Source organism: Saimiri boliviensis, chromosome 12, assembly GCF_048565385.1.
Source record: "Saimiri boliviensis isolate mSaiBol1 chromosome 12, mSaiBol1.pri, whole genome shotgun sequence".
Classification (NCBI taxonomy): Eukaryota; Metazoa; Chordata; class Mammalia; order Primates; family Cebidae; genus Saimiri; species Saimiri boliviensis.
The window spans coordinates 86,234,950-86,258,704 of record NC_133460.1 but is presented as its reverse complement, the minus strand read 5'-3'; the positions used below and the strand labels follow the sequence as shown (position 1 = coordinate 86,258,704).

Here is a 23,755-nt window from a genome sequence, read left to right as displayed (position 1 = left end):
GGCATCCCCAGACTATGGCCCACGGGCTGCATGCGGCCCCCTGAGGCCATTTATCCGCCCCCTGCCGCACTTCAGGAAGGGGCATCTCTTTCATTGGTGGTCAGTGAGAGGGCCACAGTATGTGGTGGCCCTCCAACGGTCTGAGGGAGAGCGAACTGGCCCCTTGTGTTAAAGTTTGGGGATGCCTGCTCTAGGGAAAGAGCCAGAAAGTTTAGAGGGTGGAGAGATCAGATTACATCTGGCTTAGAAGGGAAGATTTATTGTAATAAGAACCACCATTATTGTTTGCCTGATACCTGCCAAATACTGTGCTGCTGTGCTAGATGCTTTATGCTTATCTCCACTTTTCCACACTATAACCCTGTGATAGGCATCATTTCCCATTAGACACATGAGGAAACGGGAGCTAAGAAGTTATCCCTAAGATCAAAGATAATAATAACAAGTAGGGTTCAAATCCAGATTGGTCAGATGCCAAATCCTATGCATGCTTTCTCTGCAACTGCAGGATGCAGGTAATATTTTACCATTTAGGTTTTTCTTTGTTTTAGGATTATTTTCTTAGGATAGATTTTCAGCAACAAAATTACTGAGTTAAAGGCTTCGGTCATTTTAAAGGTTGTGGTGCATATCACCAGTCTGCTTTTTAAAAGAAATGTATAAATGTCTACTCCCACTGAATCTTTTCTAGGGATGGATCTGTTTTGAATTTGGCCATGGAGGGCAAAGATAGGATCAGCATATTGTTGTCAACTCCTGTCCCTCAGGTGCCAGGATGGAATCTCATGTTTCTTGAGGATGATGTGCTCCTGGGCCAAGCCAGGAGGGCCACTTTCCTAAGATCATGCTCAGAATTGGTGGCATGCTTCCTAAGCCACTCCTGGAGACCAGGAACCTTATTTTGTGGTTTGCAGAATTTAGGAATCAATCTTCCCTTTCCATGGAGGACATTAGTGAATTCAGGCCTAGGCTGTCCCCATAGATTTTATAATCGGAGTCCTTAGTGTCTCCTCACCCTTTCAGCAAGAATCTGCCTCCCAGGGAGTTTGTGTCAGGTAAAAGGCAAAGCTCTCTTCTTAGCTGGGCTGCCCAAAAGAGTACATTGAAAATGTATCTAGTTATTGCCAAAGGGGACTGACTATGGAGTCCAAAGAGTAGGCCTGAATCATGGCACTCAGGAAAAGTTGTGGTGTTTACCTTTGTGTTCTGTCCCTCCTCATTTAGGATCTTCTTGTTACGTTTATTTTCTTTTCACTGTGTTGGGAAAAGTAACTCACACAATCATCCCATCCCCCACCCCCATCATACACACAAACTCTAAGAAACACTTTCTCCTTTTATAGGGAAGAGTTATCATGTGACCCTAAGAAGGCAGGACCACCCCCGCTCCATCACCTACCCTTTAAACTCGAGGAATGTTTTCTTTAAAGTTCTTCCATCTAAGGTCCTGCCTGAGTTTTGTGTGTTCCCCTTATAGCACTGCTGGGACCTTAAGAGGTCATTGATCCATCTGGCTGCCTCTGGATCCCTCTGTGGCTGCTGTCTCGGGATAGTCCTGTACGTTCGAGGTTTCCTTTCTGTTTGGTTAGAGGCTTATGTCCCTGTGTGTGTCATCTAGGGTAGGGTGAGGTGAGGGGGAGCCCTGTGCTTAATGGGAGATTTCTAAATGCACTGACTGCTGAGAGGGCTCTGTGAGTGTTGATTAGAGTTAAGCCCAGAGTGGCTGCTAATGTACATTCCTGACTGATAGGGACCAGATAATGTGCTCCAAGCAATATTTTTAACCTGTAGGAGATATGGAAGCTTAACAGAGTTAAGCTTTTCTGCTGCTTTTGGTGACACTAGGTGCTAAATTCCCTGCTGATGTGAATAGTATTGGATCCTGGGCATTATCAACAAACAAACAACAACATACCACCTTCCCACTTGGAAGTCTCTCTTCTTCTTCCATTCTTTCCTTCCCTTGCATCTTTCTTTTTACTTCTCTCTCTAATTCTATTGCTGTCCCCCCATACTGTGCCTTGATCTTCCTCCCTCTGCCTACCTCTCCAGAGTAAAATCTTGGTGAGAGATAGGAGAAAGGAAAATCCACAAATATAGGAAAGCTGCCAAAAGAGGCAAGCCCCACCCACCCACTTCTTCTCAGTCAAGTCTCAGCTGAGGAATGTGGAACTTCTGATTCCCCGATATAAAGTTGCCGGGTAAGTGGGGGCTGTCAGTGGAAGTAAAAGAGGGTGGTTAGGATGGAGAGCTAGGGCCTATCTGGGTGGGTAGGTGAGCCAGAAGCTGCAGAGGGCCCTCTGCTGATACCTGAGCTCTGTGTGTGCAGGGCAGGAAAGATGCCCCCTTTCTCTACCTCCAGTAATCACCCCTCCCAGAGCACCTCTCCTCCCCACTGATCCCAGGCAATGCCAATGAGAGCATCTCCTCTCCTGTTTCCAGGTGTGGCCTTTGGCCTCAGGCCGACTGGGGCAGTGCCTACACACCATCCAGACTGAAGACCGAGTCTGGTCCATTGCTATCAGCCCATTACTCAGGTAAGGGAGACATATTTGGATGTGGTTTTCTCTTGTATAATAATGCTTTTATTTTACTAGATCAGATGAGCTAGAAAATCTTCCACTTGTGTATTCTAGGTTGCTTTGAGCCACTGTCTTGGAGATTTTTTAATCCTCCAGAGATTTGAGGTGTTTAGGTCACTTCATATATGCGTGGGATTGAGATAAACTTCTAAATGTGAATTTCCTAAGCATCTAACCTCAGAAATATTAAGGAAAGAATATAGGAATATATGAGGATATGATAAAAAGTCCAGCCGTTACCAGGAGTGTCCCTTCTGAAACAGTTGTCCTCTGGGGTTGTTTCCAAAGCAGAGGCCTCTCACCACCCCTCGGAGCTGACAGCATCCAACTTACTCTCACAACTCACATGTCTGCTTTGTTCTCCTTGGAAAATGTCCTCTGGAGTATCCCTTATAGACTTAAGTCATCAGGAGAGGCTTGGGGCCCAGATCCATCTGGGTCCTCAAACAAAGACGTGTGTGGAGAAGTAGTGACATTGATTATTGTAGCAGAAGTGTGAGATTTTGATGATGGATTTACCCTAGCCTTTAGCCTGACAGTTACTTCTCTCTCTCTCTCTCTCTCTCTCTCTCTCTCTCTCTTTAATTTATTTCATTTTTTGAAATGGGGTGTTTCTATGTTGACCAGGCTGGTTTTGAACTCTTGGCCTCAAGTGATCCTCCCATCTTGGCCTCCCAAAGTATATGAACCACTGTACCTGGTCCTGACTGTTAGTTCTCTTACCTTACCTATGAACAAGTTAGGTTTGCATCCGACTCCCACTTTTGAGGCCCTCTGGAACCAAGACAATCCCTTTCCTCCCCAGCAGGGTACATAGACTTTGCTGTACCTGTTGTACCACAATATTTTCCTAGGGTCTTCATCCACTTCCCTACCCTTCACTCCCTACTCAAATGGAAATGTGAAAGCTGTAGGGCTGCCACCCTCCAGCTTTAAGTCACTCGCTTATTTTATAAGAGACTTGGCCCTACCCACTTTGCTTAGGCCCTTCAGCTTTTTTCTTCTCACCCCATGGAGCCTGCACCCCTCCTTCTGCTCCCTTCCACAACTCCCTTTCAAATTTTTTTCTTCCTAAGAATTAGAGCCGATTAGCCACGTCATTAATTCTTCAATTTGACGGCTGATATAGCAGGACCTGAAACACATTGCTGACCCCAGAGAATGGAGACCCCGTTCCTTAGCATATTGACGATGGGAGAAGTTAATTAAAATTCCACAGAGCAGAGGTGTCGGCTAACCTATAAACCTGTCGCTGTTCAAAACAAATCATTCTAGCAATCGTAGGAAAGAGGGAAGGAAAGACCAGCAGGGAGTGGAGAAGCTAAGTGTGTGGGAGCAGAGGGTGGAAAATGGAGCCATCGAGCTTTGTCTCCTCCTCATTTTCTTCCTAATGCTGCCCTTTTGAAAGCCAATTAGCCAGACCTGGGCATCCGTGGGCTGGATAGAAGGAAAGTACTATGGCCAGTGAGAAGTGACAGGTGTGCTAGTGACTTTGTCTTAATGGTTGCGGTTGCTTGTGGACTTCTGCTGGTTTCGGGAGACTGGAGTGGAGGTGGTGGTTGAGAGCTCTCAGGGCTGGAGATGGTCCGTATGCTTCCTGCATATGGATTGAGGCCAAAACACAAACAGGCTCTGCCCTGCACCCCTACCCTACATTTCTCTATTCCAGCCTCCTGCTCTGGAATGTTAGGCTACCCCTTAGCAGAATAGGGCACAGCAACTATTGAAGATGGTGTCAATAAAGGATTGAGGACTGAGTCTGCCCTCATCATTGGAAAGCATTTATGATCACAGTAAACTAAGCTTGGGTTTTTGGCCACAACTGGAAGACTGGCTTTGGGGAAGGACCTAGCTTTCTAACATTACTATTGCTAGTATATGACTGCTGCTACTACTAGCAGCTAACATTTACTAGTCATTTGCTCTGTGCCAGACCCTCCGCTAGGTCCTTGATGTGTCTCATCCTTGGTGAAGACCTGGGCTTTATGTTTTCTTCACGGTCTTCTTCAGGGTCTTCATGTCCTCTTCTTGACCCTGGGATGGTTTTTTTTTTTTTTTTTTTTTTGAGAGGGATCTCATAATGTTGTCCAGGGTGGTCTTGAACTGGGCTCAAGCAATCTTCCCACCTCAGCCTTGGGATGATTCTTTCACTCTGTCAGCTCCTGACTCATAATTATTTAAGACGGCCTTCCCCTAACTCAGGCGTCCCCAAACTACGGCCCGCGGGCTCCCTGAGGCCATTTATCTGGCCCCCTACCGCACTTCAGGAAGGGGCACCTCTTTCATTGGTGGTCAGTGAGAGGAGCACAGTATGTGGCGGCCCTCCAACGGTCTGAGGGACAGTGAACTGGCCCCCTGTGTAAAAAGTTTGGGGACACCTGCCCTAACTCCACAGATGAGATCTTGGAATCTTTTAAAAAATAGTTTGTGTTTGAGATTCTCTCTTTACATTAGATGACCAGAGTGTATGCCAGTGTTATCTCTGCCCCTTTTTCTCTTACCTAAAGAATATACTGCAGTCGGTTTTACCTCATTATTAGGTCCATTTCTTCTCAATGTGACCATGAATTTGAACCTTTCAGTAAACTAATCCATTTTCTCAGTCTTAAAAGACATTGCCTCCCAGCCTCAAGGTCTGTTCTTTAGAGCAGTCTAGGAAATGCCTTCTGCTTTGCCTTCAACTACCAGTGTGGCCTCAGGCAAATCATTCCCTCTCCCAGCCTGAGTTTCCTCATATTAAATGTGAATACTATTTCCTTTACAGACCTTACTAGATAATTGCGAAGGTGATCTGAAATAATCTATATGAAAATATTAATACTCTGAAAAGCTAAAAGGGCTATAATATATGTGTGTTATGTATATTGAGGCAGGATTTCACTTTATCACCCAGGCTGGTTACGAACTCCTGGCCTCAAGTGATCTTCCAAAAGGGCTATAATGTAATGTCAGCCAGAGTCCTCTCTTGCCTGGTGTAGCATTTGCTTAGTGTCTTCAGCTGCTGTTGAGACTCTACCCTTTTCCTGGGCTCCTCCTGGCCCCAGGGAGTTTCACTGCTCTTTTGCAGTCTTCTTGAGGTGGGGATGCTGTAGGATTCTCTCTTCCCCATGTAGTGTTCCTGCCCTCAATGACTGCCTTCAGTTCCCCTCCCTGCCACCATTCCTGTTGAGTATGGTTGTCAGTGTCACTAGTGTGATAGGACTCTCAACTCCTCATGGAGAACATGAGGGGATGTGGGCAGCCAGTGTACTGGCCCTAGAGCAAGTACTCCTGGTTTACCTGCCAATTTCTCAGCCCCTTGTTGCTCCCTTATGCAGTTAGGAGGAACCTGGACAGTTAGGAGACCTAGCACAGCTCTTTTCTCAGTTTATCTCTTCTATTTAAAGTAATTTGTCACACCTATTCATCTTATTTATCTTTGATGCTGGAACTTTTCTACCTTCTTTTCTTATGTATCTACTCAGGTACTTATATGAAACATGAAACCTCAATTCAGAGGCTTAATTTGAGGTCCTTGTGACTGAGAGAAAAGCGAGTATCTGTCCTGTGTCCAAATATCTTCTTTCCTTCCTTCCTTGACTTTGAGTTCTTGATTTGTAAAGAGTCATGGAGGATGATATTTAATACTGGTTATGTACTTAGAACCATGTGTAGATACTCAAAAAACACCAAAGGAGAACCAATATGCTCAAAGGAAAGTGGCAGACAAGGACCTTTTCTTCAGCCTCCCTCACACTCTCCTACCCATTTTCTTGTTCAACACCGGTAATCTTGTTTTTAAGATTCCTGACTTAGAAAAGAAGCCTTCCTCCTGTAGAGGAGGTCTCACCTGGAGTTGTTGGTTGACTGATAGAAGGACAGGTTAAGACGGCCCAGGAATGAGATGCTGAGAGTCATGCCTGGGGTGGAGGGGCATGTGTCTAAGTGTAATTGTGGGGCAGGAATACCTTCAGCTCATAGGTCTCAGAGATACAATCTCCTGAGATCACATGGAATTCGAGCGACTTCCCATGAGTAACACATAAAAGCAGACTTTTTATTTATTTATTTATTTTGAGACAGTGTCTTGTCTGGAGTATGTGGCACAATTATAGTTCGCTGCAGCCTTGAACTGTTGGCCTTAAGTGATCCTCCCACCTTGGCCTTCCAAAGGGCTGAGATAACAGGGCTACGCCTGGCCAAAAAGCAGATTTTTAAAAATGTGTAATATGTTTTATTGCCATTTAAAAATTATTTCCAGCTGAATACAGTAAATACTAAAATGTAAGGAAATGTAGAAATAGTAAACACTTAACTTCATTCTCTTTGACTTTCCCTCTCCCCTTCTCACCTTTTTCACCTCACTCCTTGCGTATTTACTGAACACTTGATACATGGCAGCTTCCCCAAGGACCTTATTCAGTGGTAGGGATACAACAGACACATGGCTGTAATGATTGCCAGACTATATACCAAGTGCCTTAACCTAGGCTGTGCCTGGTTGGGGAGGAAGGGGAGTGTCATTCTCTTCTGGGCAAAGGCAAAAATAAGATCGATGCAGGGCCATATGTGGAACAGGGCAGAAGAGGCAGTAGTTTGTACCCAGGTTTCTAGCCTGTTGCCATGTCCTGTGTGCTGAAGGAGGACCACAAGCAGGCCTCTGGTCATTGCTGTGCGTTATTCACCAGCATCTTGGATGGTAGCTGTGGCCCATAAAAGGCTCTGTGGTGATCTGTGAATATTCTCTCTTCCTGGAGCCAGAGTTGAGACAGGGAGGGGTGGGAGAAGGCAGCATACGATTGAGGCTTGGGCTCACTCAGGTAGCTGTGAATGCTTGCACCATTCCGGGGTGTGAATGCACATATATCTTCAGCTTTCAGGCCCCCTCCAAGCAAGCCATGGGGGCCATGTGGTAAAGTGAATCTGTAGACCTACCTACCCTGTTTGCCTGAGGGGAAGGGAGAGGAGCCCGCAGCTTCTCTTTCCTCTGCAGACACCATAGTTATTGCCCTCCAAGAAAAAGAAGGTGCTCAGCAGAACCCTTTCCCCTTCTCCAAAGGACACTTGCTATCGTGTGAGTGAGTGTGGTCAGGAAGGCTTCCCATGACACTTGGGTTTTAATCTCTTCTCTCCCGCTTCTGTCATTAGGGAAATATATGAGTGGTATAGGTGTAGAAACTTGACTTAGCTGTTATTAAATATACAATATAATTTTGTGTAACTTTGCTTGCTGTGGTGGCCTGTTTGTTTTTGGGGGGATTAGTCCAAGTCTGCATGAAATGTACCGATTCAAATTTGTAAAGTGAGTTGCAGCCTCTGGGGGGTTTTGATGGAGGAGCTGCCCCTTCTTGCTTCATTTCTCCCAGAGGTGAGGGAGAGTCTGGAAGGAAAGCAATCACTGTGTACTGTTTGGTAAGGGGGTGGGTTTTGGGGAAAGGAGGGTATTTGTTCCCAGTAGCTACAGGGTTTACTGTTTGTTGTGTGTGTGGTAGACGCATATTCACAGGCCCGCTGAAATACGTCTTTCTTTAGTGAAAGGTAATTGCATCTGGAGTTTTCTCTGACAGAAAGGTTTGGAAGATTGGAAAACGAGGCAGCTAACTTGCAGTTCAGATTCTTTTGGTTCCCAGTGGTGCAGCAGTCCTCTGGCTCTGGACTTTATAACTCACTGAATGTTTCTAGGGGAAGAAGAATCAAAAGCAAAGGTTGTGCCTCTGAGTTTTTCTTTTTCTGGCTGACTGTGGACAGCTGGGTGTAAAGGGGCTACCTGATCTTGATAACCTGAGGAAAGATTCAGGTGGATGACTGTAGTGCTCTGCATTCTGGCTGATCCTCCTGATGGCGTGAACTGTAGCTGACCTGGGGACCTCTCTCTTCTCCTTTCCCAGGGTCAGGGGCAGACTAGGTATTTTCTTCTGGATCTTGTCTAGAGAAAGAAGACCTGAAGAGCTAGTCATAGAGTGGCTTGATTTCCCCCTTTGCAAAACTGCAGAGTAGAGGAGGGAGCTTCCTGCCTGTGATGAGAGAGTCATAGGCACAAAGTCACCATGGAGGGCCCCGGGGCTGGTGTGGCTAGAAGGGGCATCACGACACCCACAGAAAGATGGAAGCTTCAGGTAATTCTAGGTGGGCCAGCTGGTTCAGTTGGCAGCAAGCTAAAACTGGAAAGGGATCAGTGTGGGGATGTCACTGAAGTCAGGTCCTGCTAAATCTCAGTACAGTGCCCTCCATCTGGAGTTCATTGCTCATGCATATCCCAGCCTCTCAGGCAGTCATACCCACCAGTAGCGAGGACCAAATACCACAGGGGTCGGTTTCAATGCCTCAAGACCCTGGATTTCTACCATTACCCAGGGCAGGATAGGCACAGGGAGGCTCGTGCGCTGAGCTGTTGGCCTGAGACCAGCACCCTCCCAGCTCTGGCTGGCCCAGACCCCATTTGTGGGAGCAGCTCCTTCCTTGGCCAGCACTATCGGCCCACTTGTCAAGAGCTGACTTAAATGAAACCCTACAAGTAGAAACAGAGGCTGCTGCAGACAGCTGAATACTGTGGATACAGAGTTGATGTGTCCAGATTTGGCCCCCTGCTAACAAGGATGTCTTTCTGTCCCTCAGTCTAGTGTTTAAATTCTTTCTTTCTTGGTTTCTGTCTCCCCATCTCTCTCCTTTTTTCCTTGATACCCACCTTCCTCTCTCTGTCTCTCTCTCTTCAGATACTGCTTAAGCATTATTACCATGTTCTAGTCACTAGAGAGACAACAGTGAACTAGACAGCATAGTCTGATGGGAGAGACCGACAAGCAAAATGGGTAGTAGAGTGTGGAAGTTCTCCAATGAGGTTGAGACAGGGCCTTGGGAGCACACTGGACCCATCAGTCATCTTTCCCTTCCTCCCACTGCCTACACCTCCTGGCTCCAGTCCCCACCTGCACCACTCTTTCTTCCACTCTTTGCTCATCAGGAAGGGAGAAAGGCATTTTCTTGCTTTAACTGCTGCTGACTTTTCTGGGTTGTGTGTGCAACGCGCCTGTGTTTTTCCACCTTTGATCACTGTTCTGCCAACAGATAATTTAGCAATCACATCCCAAGGTGGAAGCATGGAGTTAATGTTAAAATTAGTTTTCTTTTTTTTCTCTCTTTAAATTTCAGTGGGTGATGAGGCAGAGAGGGAGGCAGGAGGGTGAAGGGGAGCCATAAATTCTGTAGCTGGTGTAGCTGTTCTCTGAGCAGCCGGGAAGCCTCTGATGTCTCCATAGCACTTTCATTAACATTTAAATTAAGGGTTTGTTTTTCAGTCTGTTTTATAGGCAGGGACCTTTCATGGCCTGTCACATGCAGCACCCCCCCTCCCCACCCCTTCCCAAGCAAGTGTGTAATTGTAGCCACTGCTCTATCCTAACTCTGTGTTGCAGCCGGAGGTTCAAAGGGAATTCCTGGAGCTGGAGCTTTGGAGGTACAAGATGGTAATAGTCAGGATGTGGGTGTTACTCCTCAAATGAAGGTACTGTGTAGGAGCTCTTTTTCCTCTTATGTGACCTGTGCTTTCTCAGCTCTTCCAGGGGCACAGACTTCAATCTGACTCTGACCCCTCCTGCCTTCCCTTCCTTTGGCTGATGGGGCAGGTGGGAAAGGGTACAGTCCATTCAAATGACTTCTTCTTATGTTGCAAGTTAGGGCCAGGGACAGACTATTCTAAGATACAGATTTCCATGCTTATCTTCCTCCCTTTGATGATGATGATGATGATGATGATGATGATGATATTTTAGCCTCACAAATACTTCCTCCTACACCACTGACTCTTGGAGAAGTAACAAAATAAATGGGATTACCATCTGAGAAGAATTTATAATACAGTAGGGTCCTTTGGTCCTAAAAAGTGTATTCTAACATGGATGTGCATATACATACCATACTTATTCACTAGCTCTGCATGTACCTATATTGGAAATAGCTTACTTATTTAGGAGATAATTTGACAAAGCTATTCTCCCAGATCTATGCATTCAGAAGAAACTCCCACTACAAACTCAAGGAGTGAATTTGTTTCTGAGCTTCCTTTCACACAGAGATACCTGGCAGCATTTGGGGAGGTTTTGAAAAGATATCCCTGTGGCTGGTCTCCTTCCCATCAGTGCCCTGTTGATCTGTAGATAACAAGAATGTGTACCAAACACAAATGAAGCATCTTATTAGTTCATAACCTCTTATGAGGTTAGTTTTCCCACTGCTGGTCTCTAGGTAGCTTTCTTCTCTGGACAGTGAAGAGAGGGGCATTGAGACCTGTCTCTCTTTCTGTTCAGAAGCTGAGTTTCCTTTCCATTGGAGCCTGGACTTTACTACAGAAGTCATTGCATTTTTCCTCCTTCCTCCGCTAAGCCACTCAAACCATCCATGTCTTATCTGCAGGGTTCAAGATGGCTGAGTGTTTTGCCCTTCTGTGCCAGGTAACCTTGTGAACAGGTGGACACCCTCATGCCCTGGGGTCTTGCCCAAGGGGAGTGAGGGAGGTGCTGGGGCAACCCCTCTGCAGGTGCTGCTTGGGCTCAGATTGCAGGCTGGTGTCCAGGCCCCCTGCCTGGTGGTGATTAATCTGGGACACGGGCCGACAGAGGCCCAGCCAGGGCTGCTTTGGTCCCTCACTGTGAAGACCTTTGGCTTGGAGACTGAACTGATCTCTATAGCCTGCTTCGGCTTGGGGTTTGATCTGTCAAGGCTAAAGAGAAACCTGATGGTAGAGCGGAAACTTCTAGCCCTGTCTGACTTATGGCACTGATCCGTTCCAGTGGCCTTGTCATGATAATACTTGTATATTTAAGAAGATTTCCCCACCTGTTAGCTGTAACACTCAGATCAGGCAAAAGAGGAATCTTTGTGAAAAATCTGTGCTTTTAGTTTTTCGAGCCAATGGAGCTTACTCTTAAAGTAGACTAGGGGCTGTGTGTGTCAGTGGGGCGGAGGGGTGGTTCTCATGAGCATGAGTGAAAAAGGCAATAATGATGGTATGGGTGGATTAGTAGCAGAATGTATGTTTTTATGTGGAGGAGGCTCATAGCAGAGGTGGAAAGGTCACCCTGTCCTCCTGCAATTAGGCAGTTTTCAGGTCACTTGGGGCAGATTTCAGATTTGGGTATTCAGAGTCAAGTCTTACCTTCCTCATTTTCCTTTTCATTTCAAACCATTTTTACCCCCAGAGACAGTGTCTTGCTCTGTCATCCAGGCTGGAGTGCAGTGGCGCCATCTCGGCTCACTGCAACCTCTGCCTCCTGGGTTGAAGCAATTCTCTTGCCTCAGTCTCCCGAGTAGCTTGGATTACAGGCATGTACCACCATGACTGGCTAATTTTTGTATTTTTAGTAGAGACAAGGTTTCACCATGTTGGCCAGGCTGGTCTTGAACTCCTGACCTCGTGATCCGCCTGCCTCAGCCTCCCAAAGTGCTGGGATTACAGGCATGAGCCACTGCGCCTGGCCTCAAACCATTTTTTTTTTTTTTTAATGGGCCTCCCCATCCCTTTATATGTACCAGAGTCCTGATCCTCAGGACTCCCAGGCGGCAGTCCATGATGCCAGCTGTATTTCTTCTCTGAGTTCAGGACAATCACACATGACTCCACTTGGTCATGGACTTAAGGCCCAAGAATAGGAATTCTGTTGCCCATGACAGTTTCTCTGAATCAGTGAGTCTTAGTGAGTTTCATTATTACAGTAGTTCCATTTGGCAGTTAGAAGTTTGGGATCAAGAGCTAGGACATTTTCCTCATACCATGGAGAGAGATGTGTCCACCAGTAGAATATGTGACACCGTTGATGTGGGAAACTGACTGTAAAGACTCTATGAATCATAAAGGTTGTGTTGATTCTGAATTTTGCTTTGCTGGCTAGATTTTTACACATGATGACAATAAAGAAAACGTTTATGCATCAGTAGAACAATGAATATTTTTTGGCACTTCCTTTAGGCCAATACTAAAAGGTCTCTGTGTGGATTAGACATCTGCTAATCCTTGTGCCTCTCTAAAAGTTTCTTGAACAAGACTCTTCAGAAGTTTCAGACAGTGAGCTTTTTTTTTTTTTTTTTTTTTTTGGAGTCAGAGTGTCACTCTGTTGCCCAGGCTAGAGTGCAGTGGCGTGATCTTGATCTCAGCTCCCTACAACTTCTACCTCCTACAAGCGATTCTCCTGCCTCAGCCTCCTGAGTAGCTAGTACTACAGGCGACCACCACCACGCCCAGCTAATTTTTGTATTTTTAGCAGAGACGGGGTTTCACCACGTTGGCCAGGGTAGTTTTGAACTCCAGAACTCAGGTGATTCATCTGCCTCGGCCTCTGAAAGTGCTGGGATTACAGGCATGAGCTCTTGCGCCTGGCTAGATAGTGAGCTTTTGGAAGCAAGGGTTTTATTTCCTGTCTCATGTAAGAGTTATGTGCTTGTGTGCCTCAGACGAAACTACTGTGCCTCCGGGGTACCCTAGTAAAAAGATTACCCTAGAACCTTGCCTCATTTCCAAGCTTGTTCTTACTCCTCTCTTGGGCCAGGACATTTTCCACAGGGAGTAGTGGGTAACATGGTCTTTGGGACCCTGTCAGATAGACTTGGCTCAGGCCTATCTCAGGTGCTGACAAGAGCAGGAGCATTGGAGGGAGGAGGGAAGTGCGTATGTGCATGCAGAAGCCATGGTAATTGCAAAGGGTATATTAGTCCAGGAGCTGCTGGCCCAGGAAATTGCTTTCTGCAGAAGCCTTCCTTTTCATAGTTTGCAATGCAAATTGAAAACATAAATGGGCACAGAAAAGTGTAGGGGCGACAGGTGGGGTGCCAGTTGGGATGTGATAACATCCAAAATCTTCAGCAGGGTCTTAATTTGCAGAAGAGAATTTCAAGTAACAAGAGAGAATATTTATTTAACATTATTAAATAAAATAACGTTAGGGCATGTTTTGCTGTGACCTCCCCACCCCCATCTTTTCCATGTCCTCGTGTTCAGGCTCATCTCTGGGCCTGCTCAGCTTCCCCTGCTGCCTCTTCCTCTGCTCCTTCCCACAGCAAAGCCTTAATCCAGCTTTTAGAACAATGGCCATGGTAGTCATGGTATAGTATTTTGGTTTTCATAGCAGGCTGGAAAACAGTAGCCCCATCCAAAGTCAGTGAACTTTAGAAAATTGCACATTGATCCTGGGGACTGGAGCCTCCACATGTGGGTCAAAGAACATGCCTCTTGAAGGCAGGAGCTTGCCTGCTTTGAGAAGGTGTTAAAGCCAAGGCTCTTCATTTTATGCATTCTCTCTTAAGATCAGAGGGTAGCCTTGATGAAGTAGAATGTGAGGCCACCAGGCCTTTTTCCTCTCTTGATTTTCCATGCTTCATCTGCCCCTTCTAGAGAGGTGTGACTTTCTGGTTCCAGGCCAGAGACACTTATGTCTGTGTTGCCTCTGGTTGCTTTGGGGATACTGGCCATGAGGATAAGCATGGGGTGGCCACCACTTTGATTATGTTGGCATAGCAAGTGAGCAGGTGAGAAGCTTCAGACTGGCTTCTTTCTAGCTGCCGAGCTAGACAAGAAGACAAAGGATAAAGTCCTAGGATCAAGGAGAAAAAAAAAAAAAAAAAGGAGACAAAGGAGGCCAAAAGGCAGTGTGGAGGGTGAGCTTTTCTAGTGTAAATACACCCAAGTAGTAGAGAATACTACATTACTGTGGAGGCTTCTGCACTTTCTCTGTGTGGGGGTTCTGTGCACAGGTGACATGTATTAGCTGAAGAAAAAGCTGAGATGTGTGGGGTAAAGTGAAATGTACCCTTTCTGCCTGTTATTGCCGTAAGTGTTCCTTTCTCGCTTCTTCATTGATTGGGAAATTTTGAAAGCAAAATTAGCTCGAATCTTGCCCTGGGTTTAAGCTGTGGTGCCTGGTCAGAACTTGAGTTTCAGGAGGAGCCTCCCACTAGGATGCTGTTCAGATGTAGTCAGCCACTGCTTAGCACAGGCTCCTCATCCCAGACTTAAAGCACCATGGCCTTCCAGGGCTGGAAAGGGTCCAGCTCAGAGCACTGAACTCACTGTTTCTCTCTCCTGAGGACTAGACTTGTGCAGGATGTTTCCTTTTGCTATTTTCTGCCTTGTTGCAGCTGCAGCTTAGCTGTCCTAGAGAAGCCTGTGTCTTTCCTTCTGTGCCTGATTGGGAAGAGACTGAGTGAGTGATTAGGGTGGGGTCCTATGGTAAGTGACCCAAGAGAAGGGTCAGCTGGGCATGATGGTGAGATTTGTAACATTTGGCAAAGAGGAAGAGACACATGTGTTAATGCCTTTGAAGTGTTCTTTCCCTGCCACTTGGACTCTTAACGAGTATCCAGGGTGAGCTGTAGTTGAGAGTTTTTAAAAAAATTAATAGGAAAAAACTCACAAATTATTCAAAGGATTCTTCCAGATATTAGATGTCTTTGGCCTGGAAAATCCTTCTTTGTAGGCTGATAAGGATGAGTTCAAGAATATAAAGAGGAAAAGTCAGAGTTTTTAAATTGCATTAGGTTGGCAGTGAGTATCAAAATAAAAACATGAAAACCTTTTGACACAGCAATTCCACTTCTAGGAATTCATCTTAAGGCAATAACTGGACAATTATGCAAGATATAGGTACAAAGATTCATATTAAGAACACATAGACTGTGCATGGTGGCACATACCTGTTATCCCAGCACTTTGGAGGCTGAGGTAGGACGAACACTTGAAGCCAAGAGTTCAAGACCAGCCTGGGCAACAGAGAGTGAGAACCCATTTCTACAAAAAAGTCTAAAAAAAAAACTAGCCAGGCATGGTAATATGATCCTATAGTCCCAGATACTCAAGAGGCTGGGGTGGGAGACTGTATGAGCCCAGGAGATTGAGGCTGGAGTCAGCTGAGATCATGCCACTGCACTCTAGCCTGGATGACAGAATAAGAGTCTATCTCAAAAAACAAACCAACCAACCAACCCAAAAGAAACCATAAATATCCATTAGTAGAGTTCTGGTTAAATATTTTATACTGCATTCCCTCAATAAAATGCTAAGTAGCCATTAAAAGGATGATACAGATGTACATGTACGGACTCCAAAAGATGTCATAGCAGATTGTGGAATGAAAAAAGGTCACAAAATAGTATGATAGTTTATTTAAATATCTCTTCAAGGTTTTTTCTTTTTCTTTTTTTTTTTTTTTTTTTTGAGACGGAGTCTCGCTTTTGTTACCCAGGCTGGAGTGCAATGGCGCGATCTCGGCTCACCGCAACCTCCGCCTCCTGGGTTCAGGCAATTCTCCTGCCTCAGCCTCCCGAGTAGCTGGGATTACAGGCACGCGCCACCATGCCCAGCTAATTTTTTGTATTTTTAGTAGAGACGGGGTTTCACCATGTTGACCAGGATGGTCTCGATCTCCTGCCCTCGTGATCCACCCGCCTCGGCCTCCCAAAGTGCTGGGATTACAGGCTTGAGCCACCGCGCCCGGCCAAGGTTTTTTCTTATATGGTGGATTTCTGTTGACATTTACTTACTTTTTACTTTTTTGTATTTAAATTTTTCATAATCCTGTTTTATAATTAGAAAAAACAAATTACATTTAAATGTATATTTTAATATCAGGCAGCTATGGAGATAATACCCCCTTTTTTCTTACATAATTTAAAAAATTAAGGATGCATAGACCTGCATTTACTTTTCTATTTTTAAACAGCCTTATTGATGTATACGTATCATAAAATTTACCCATTTGTACAATTTAATTGTACAATTTCATCATTTTTAGCAAATTTACAAAGTTGTGCAACCATCACCACAATTCTATTTGAGAACATTTCCAACACTTTTAGAAGATTTTTCCTTACATTTGCTTTTGCAGCATTAAACATGGTTTCATGCTTGGGACCTCTTTTGGGGAAAGAAATAAGTAAACATACTAGAATTGTTTTTAAAAGATAATATAAGCTTTGGAAAAAAAAAATTTTTTTTGAGACAGAGTCTTGCTCTGTCGCCAGGTGCCAGGCTGGAATGCAGTGGCATAATCTCGGCTCACTGCAATCTCCACCTCCTTGCGTTCAAGCAGTTCTCCTGCCTCAGCCTCCTGAGTAGCTGTGACTGCCGGCGTGCACCACCACGTCCAGCTAATTTTTGTATTTTTTAGTAGAGATGGGGTTTCACCATGTTGGCTAGGATGGTCTCGATCTCTTGACCTCATGATCCGCCCGCCTCGGCCTCCCAAAATACTGGGATTACAGGCGTGAGCCACTGCCCCCAGCCAGGAAAAATTTTTTTGTAATACATATCTCTGAGCACCTGTCTCATGGATGTTTTGAATGCTGTTGTGTGCAAGATCACATGGGAAGTATGAAACACAAGAGACTGTTCTTACTGTGTAGGAGCTTATAGTGCAATTGGGGAAACAATGCATGTACTCAAATGACAGTTTATTTGGTTATATATACAGTGTAAGTGCTAGCAACTACTGGAGTTATTGACAGGAAATCAGAGAAAAACTGTAGCCTTCTTATTAAGTCAGAAGAGCTTCCTGAATGACATAGAAATTGAAGTGGGACTTACATAATGCCCGTATTGAAATTGCAGAAGGGAACTTCAAGCAAGGGTTCTGGTCTGAGTAAAGGCATACAAAGAGATGGGGAAGCTAAAGGTAGGTTTGAGAGTTCAGAGTGGACAAGTCTGGCTCGCTGGAGGGGAAATTTCAAGTCTAGTTTTGGAGGGTGTTGAAGAGTAGAGTTTGATTTTAACTTGAGGAAAATAGAGAACTATGGAGTGTTTTGGGCCAGATTGAAGCAGTTAAATGAGAAGACTGAATTTGTTTTATGGGATAGTCAGGTGGCAATGGCCAGAGATAGCCCAGGAATGGTTGTGTGGAACTTAGACATGGGCTTGAGATGTGGCTGGCCTCATCAGAGGACAACAGTTGAAATAATGTGAGGGATTAGCACCAAAGGACAACTCAAATAAAGACAACAGAGTAAGAAGAAACAGAGGCAAAATGTCCAGTCAGAGGCAGGAGGAAAACTGTGGGCCTCAAAGAAGAGTAGATCAACCAGCCAGAGTAGATGGTGGGCAGATGAGTATTTTTGGGGGCAGCTCACCTAAGTGAATCTCTGCCTTGCTTTTTGTGCCTTCTCCCTATTCTGATTGACAAGATACCACCAATAAGGTAAAAATACATACCCCTAATATTGATGCATGGAGATTTAAAAGCATTTTCTTTTCCTTGCTTGATTTTAACATTTTGTTTTCAAACTATAATAAATTTGCCTCTTTTTCAAGTTCTTTCCTCTTCCTCTTGTTGTGTTCTCTATTGTCCTACCCTGTGGTGATTGGTTATTTATTTATTTATTTATTTATTTTGAGGGTTGCCTACTTTGGGCTTGTTAATTTTTTTCCCCTCAGCTCACAAAACCAGTCAGTGGGATTTGGAGGGTCAGCAACTGAGCTACAGATGCTAAGTGACAAAGTGATGGAATATCATGGATCCCAGTTGTTTCTCCATATGTACTGGTATCCAGGGCAAAGCAAGAGAGGCTGATTTAGGATCAAGAAAATAGCTACTGACCACGGATGTTGCCATTTGGAGAGATTTAGCATAAGGGCCAGAGGAGCTGCCCAGGTTCTGGGCTTGCTTGGGCAGCGATGGCTGTCTGAAAACTTTTTTTTTTTTTTTTTAAGAGAATTAACTAAAAACTTACAAGTCCTCAGATTTTGGGGGTAGTAATTCCACAGGGTTTGTCATTTGTGTTTGAAGCTGGTGGTGAGGAGGGCGGAGTGAAGAGAAGCGAGGGGGTGGAGATGGGAAGCAAAGAAGGAATCAGAGAGAAAAATTTTATTGAGGGAGAGTTTGCTGGGTTTATGGGAGGGAATCTCTCCCCTCCTCCCCATTCGGATTTGAAAGGGCCGGTGAATCTTTGATTAGGTGCAGGTCAAAAGAATTTACACATTGTGACCTTAATAACTAGAGGTGATTGGCAGGCGGGCTGCAGGGAGAGGGCCGCGGGCCCCTTTCATCTCACTTAGCACAGAGGAGAGACAATGGGCCAGCCGATTTTCCTTGTTGTCCCTTGTTTGAAAAGGTCTGGTGTCTCTACTAGGTACCTGTGACATGGGGGTCTTGATTGGGGTCTCATAAAGGCCCCTGTCAGTATGTCCAAAGGCCAAGACTACAAAAGCAAGCAGTGGGTGGGGGTCTCAGCTGACCACTGAAGAAGGGAGGGGAGGGCCCGGGAGGCAGTGGAGGGAGAAGCAACCCCCGATGGGAGCCCTTATAGAGGGAGGGAAGGAGGGGGGCAGAGAAGGGCCATTTTTGTCCCTAACTCATCAAGCACATCTGCAGAATTGTCCAAGCTCCTGCCTCCCGGTTTCAAAAGAAAAAAATGATCGTTTGATAAACCGTCCCCGATTCACCACTTTCTCACAACGGTGGGAGACCCAGCCCTGACCTCTGTATGATTTCTCGTCAGGACTAGGCTTTCTTTTCCCACCCCCAAATTGCTAGAGAAACTTTGAAATGTATCCTGTGGCTTTCTCTCTCCCTTCTTTCACCCCCCACCCATTTCCCACCCTCTCCACCCCACTGGCCTCTGTTTTTTCTCTGGGCGCTCCAGAGTGTAGGCGAGTAATTAGTCCCCTCTTTCTGGGGCACAATGAAGCCAGGGTGTTTGGCAGGCCCCTTCCCACCGCTCACAGAACTGGGGCCTGGGGGGAAGGACCAGGTGGCATATGCAATGTGTTCCAGGCCTGTACAATCGCAGGGGGACAGAGCTGGGGGCTCAGGGACTGGTGTGCTCCTGTTTCTTGAAGGAATGTGCAGAGGCGCATGCATTAATGGTCCCCACACAATGCTTGCATTTTTTTCCAGGCAGAGGCATCTTCCCCGTGAAAAGGCTACCGAACTCAGGGCCCAAGCGGGAGCTTTGGCCGGTGGCGTAGCGGCGTTATTTCCCACCCTGCGCTTAGTCACTTGGAGCTAACATGGGAGACCAACAGGCCGCGTCTCTCGAGAGCCCGATCTTTGTGTCCGATGTGTGCTCCCCCTCTGCCCTGTCAGTTTTGTGTGTTCACGGAGTGTTGATTTTAATGCGGGCTTGTGTTGGGCCGCGAGGCCAGACTGGGGGGCCTCAAGTCTTTGTCTTGCAGAGCTTTTTCTTCTTGGAGGGTCTTCGGCCCTAGGGGCTGGTAGCAGATTTGAGAGGTAGGGTGAGATGCCAACTCTGGCTGGCAAAGGATTCCCCCATCCATGTGTCTGTCACAGACCACTGTGGGGTGCCTAGAAAACAAGAGCACCTTGGGATGTTTGAGCACACGCTTGCTTGGCACCCCACCACCCCTTGAGGGGGGTGGTTAGTTCTACCCCATAGGGCCACCAGCTTGAGGTGAGTTAAACCCCCCTTGTGACTGGTCTGGCAGGAGCACAGATTGTGAGCCTCAGGGAACCAGAGCGGGGCCTTGCTTGCAGGGCTCTGAGGGAGGTGGGGGCAGGCAGGAGGGGTGCTAGAGCGCAGGTCAGCTGCAGAGACTACTCTGCAGTCGTTAACCATCAGGAGAGAATAGGAACCAGACAGAAAAGAGGCAGAGTGTCTAGGGAAGCTTCAGGAAATCACAACTGCGGATTTCAGGCAGTTGAAGAGGAATGTCCCTAGGAACTAGGGGATGAGTGGAGGCATTTTCCCCAGTGCGGAGACCTGGGCGTGGTCACAGGTAGAGCCACTAAGGACCAATGAGCAGGCTGTCTCTGTCTTTACCACTCACCTTGCTATAATACAGCTTCATTCCAGGAGCTGGGGGATGGGGTCTGGGTGGGTACCCTATCTTGAACCCAGAGTCTTACTGAGAGACAAGATTCCTATGCACAACTCAAGGAGGAGGAGACTCTGGGGAGCCTTAGCCTGGTCTGCTCTGCTTCTGGGGAGAGCAAAACTTTTGAGTACCTGCAGTCAGGGAGTCAGTGGATGAAGGCCTCCAGGCCCCCAACCATGGCCAGGCTGTAGCTCTGGCATCCGTGTGGTCCTGGGGCTGGGAGCCATCATCTGGAATCAGCTTTTAGAAAGGGGCTGTGTCCTCACCTTCCATATGGATTGGAAGGCAGAGATGCAGGCTGGCCGCTAAGAGTTAGGTGGCCCTGGGGAGGCATCCTGCCAAGGTTCACCGAGCACAGGGGCTCCTCTGTGCTGCTGTTGGCACCCTTCAGACTGTCTTGGGAATTGGTGCCAGTCATACTGCCAGGCCTAACAAGGAGAAAGAAGCTGGAGCTCCAAGGTCTTTGAGGGGCCTAAATCTCAAAGGAACCCATCAGTAAGAAGTAGCTCCTGCTTTGGGTCACTCTGTTTCAGAGGACATTTCTTTTTTTTTTTTTGAGACGGAGTTTCGCTCTCGTTACCCAGGCTGGAGTGCAATGGTGCAATCTCGGCTCACCGCAACCTCCACCTCCTGGGTTCAGGCAATTCTCCTGCCTCAGCCTCCTGAGTAGCTGGGATCACAGGCACGCGCCACCATGCCCAGCTAATTTTTTGTATTTTTAGTAGAGACAGGGTTTCACCATGTTGACCAGGATGGTCTTGATCTCTCGACCTCGTGATCCACCGGCCTCGGCCTCCCAAAGTGCTGGGATTACAGGCTTGAGCCACCGCGCCCGGCCTCAGAGGACATTTCTTTCATTGGGAAATAGGTGCTCTCAGCAATACCCACCCCTTGATTTTCCTTTTACTGTTTTTTTCCTTAATTTTTCCAAATGCTGTTCCTCCCTTCTCTTCTCTTCCATTTTGTGGACAGCTCATAAAAAGCCTCAGAGAAACCGAGTTTTTATATATGGATGTGACAATGGGGGGTGGGGCATGTCAGAGACCATCAGGCTGGAGCTCCCAGATGGTAGAAAGCACTGTGACTCCCCCAGCTGCCCTGCCAGGGCCTGGCTGGGAGGGCAACGACACATCATAACCTTTAAATGCAAACTTGATAGAGGAGAGAGATGAAATCCTAGAAACAAATTAGATATATCTATAGGGGGTGTTCAGCTGGAGGAAATGGGCATTTCTTACTAATTGGAGTACAGGGCACTTCGTTATTAGCTTCATTACAAGGGGAAGAGTGCAGCAGTCTCTTTGGGGATTCCCTGGGCTGCCTTTTTCCTTTTAAAAGCATAATCGTATTTATGGTGGGGGAAGAAGCAGGAATTGCTCTTAGTAACTTTGTGGAGCACCCAGAGATTTAAAGCAGAGTTTGGAGCAAGGTGGGGTGGGGGGGAGAGAGGGACTGGTGGGAGGGCACCTGGAAGCCTTATTCCTTGATGATAAAAAGGAAGTGGGAAAAGCTCTGGTGGGGATGAGAGCCCCACTTCTCAGACCAGGATTGAGGAAATGGGAATGACAGGAACAAAACTGATCAGAAAGCCTGACTTTCTGGGAGATCTGATATTTGACTATTTTAACTTTTGTATTAAAAGTGTAAAATGGTGGAATGCAGATACAGGGTGAGGGTCTGACGAAACTTGTTTTCCAGCATTCACAGGACCTTCTCCTCATGGACCAGGGAAAGGCTGGGGTGAGTGTGGCCTTAATTGGGCCTGGTCAGATGCATATTAACTTCTGTCCGGGCAGGGGCGCTGGTTGTGTCCATGAAGATTATCTGACTGAGATAATGAACTTGCTGCACAGTTCTGACGCCTTCTCCTATTGCTGCCACTGCCGCAGCCCCAGGGCTCACGTCCGAAGTATAATCAGTCCTCCAGAAAACTCCTCCTGATGTTTCCTCAAGGAAGTGACTTACCTAAGTTCTGTCTAGTCAATCAAATTATCTGGTATTTCGTGTTCTCAGGAAAGCTGAGAAAAGGTACTGTATTGTGATAGAGTTTATACTGAAGAGCAGGGGGTACAAAATCTCAGTCATCTCAAATCAGTGCTTGTTGAGATTTCATCAAAAGGCCCAGAATTTTTGCTTTTTTCCACCCAACCTGTCCTTTGCTTTTACTGTAAGTCTATGCTTAGTCCAACTTTCCTGAGGTACTTGGCACTTTAAATATGCAGGGTAAAACCAGAAGAAAAAAAAAATGCAGTGTATTTTTTTTTCTGATTGGTAGACCTCATTCGTAATGGAGGCCTAATCCTTTTCCCTAGTGGACAGGGACCTCCCTGGTGATTGGGTGAGCTGTGATGTAGGAGGTCACTGAGCACCCATAGGCGACAGCTCATTTTTATCTCCCTCCCTGCAGATTCCGAGCAGGTTATCATCAGGGTCTAAGCTCTTTGGCTTTTTCACAGAGGGATGGCAGAATATTGGGGGTGGGATGGGAAGTTGGTTTTCTCTAGAAACTTAGACTTGCGGTACCACAAGTCAGCAGCTAGCAGATGTCTAGCACCTGCACAGGTACTGTGGAGAAATGAAAGTCTGAAGTAAGATGGGTCACCCAGCCATTAAATCAGGAATCTATACCACTGTTAAGTGTATTTGTGAATTTGTGTCCTTTCTTACCATTCTTCTGAAAGGTTTGTTGACCATCCCAAGCGGCTTAGTGGCAAAGAAAGGAAGCTTCCAACAAAATGACTTTTTGGTGATTTTTTTGGTGTCCTACTATTTTTCCAAAGAGAAAAATCTTCATGGTTTTACAGTTTGGGATTTCAGAAATGCATGACAAAAACATGCCACCAGGGGCGGCATGGCGGGGGGAATCTGTTCCAAAGCAAGTGTTGGTGTGGTGTGAATGGGTGGAACCACACTTGAGGTTGGATGGGATGGGCAGGTAGCTGCCTAGGGAGGGGATTCTCAGGCTGAGCAACTCCTTAAGTGCCTATGTGTAAACCTGTCCTACTTCAAAGACCCAGCAAGTAGTTCCTCCCCTCATCTCACCCAAGGAAGGGGCGGGCCAGCACTCTGAGGCCTGGTGGAAAGGAGCCGGTGGGGTCAGAATGGCCTGTGGGTGAGAGACCCATTCCCTAGAAATAATGAGGGGAACAGGTAAGTTAAAGTCACCATTGGAATCTCCTCACATTGTAGACATCCCTGCCTAGGCCTGGGACCCAGAAAACATGATTCTTGAGAATAAGTAGGTTCTGGCAGCCTCCATTGGGAAAGCCACACATACCCATGACTAGCAGTACTGCATGGGTTTGCGTAGACTTGGGCAACTTGAGGTCCTAGAGTTTTGTGGTGGAACTGACTGAAGCCATGCTTGCACCCCATTCCTAACCAC

At 46.4% G+C, this 23,755-nt stretch overlaps 1 protein-coding gene across 7 annotated transcripts in view; it reads left to right on the top strand.

Moving 5' to 3' along the window:
- The window catches only part of FBXW4 (F-box and WD repeat domain containing 4), an 85,188-nt gene that overhangs the window by 24,718 nt on the left and 36,715 nt on the right, over window positions 1–23,755 (top strand). For 3 of the 7 annotated variants that reach the window (XM_074382777.1, XM_074382773.1, XM_074382775.1), the window contains 2 exons: window positions 2,443–2,537; window positions 22,069–22,110. In XM_074382777.1, coding sequence (XP_074238878.1) covers window positions 2,443–2,537; window positions 22,069–22,110 — 137 coding nt within the window. The other 4 variants (XM_074382776.1, XM_074382774.1, XM_003922273.4 and 1 more) reach the window with 2 other exon arrangements.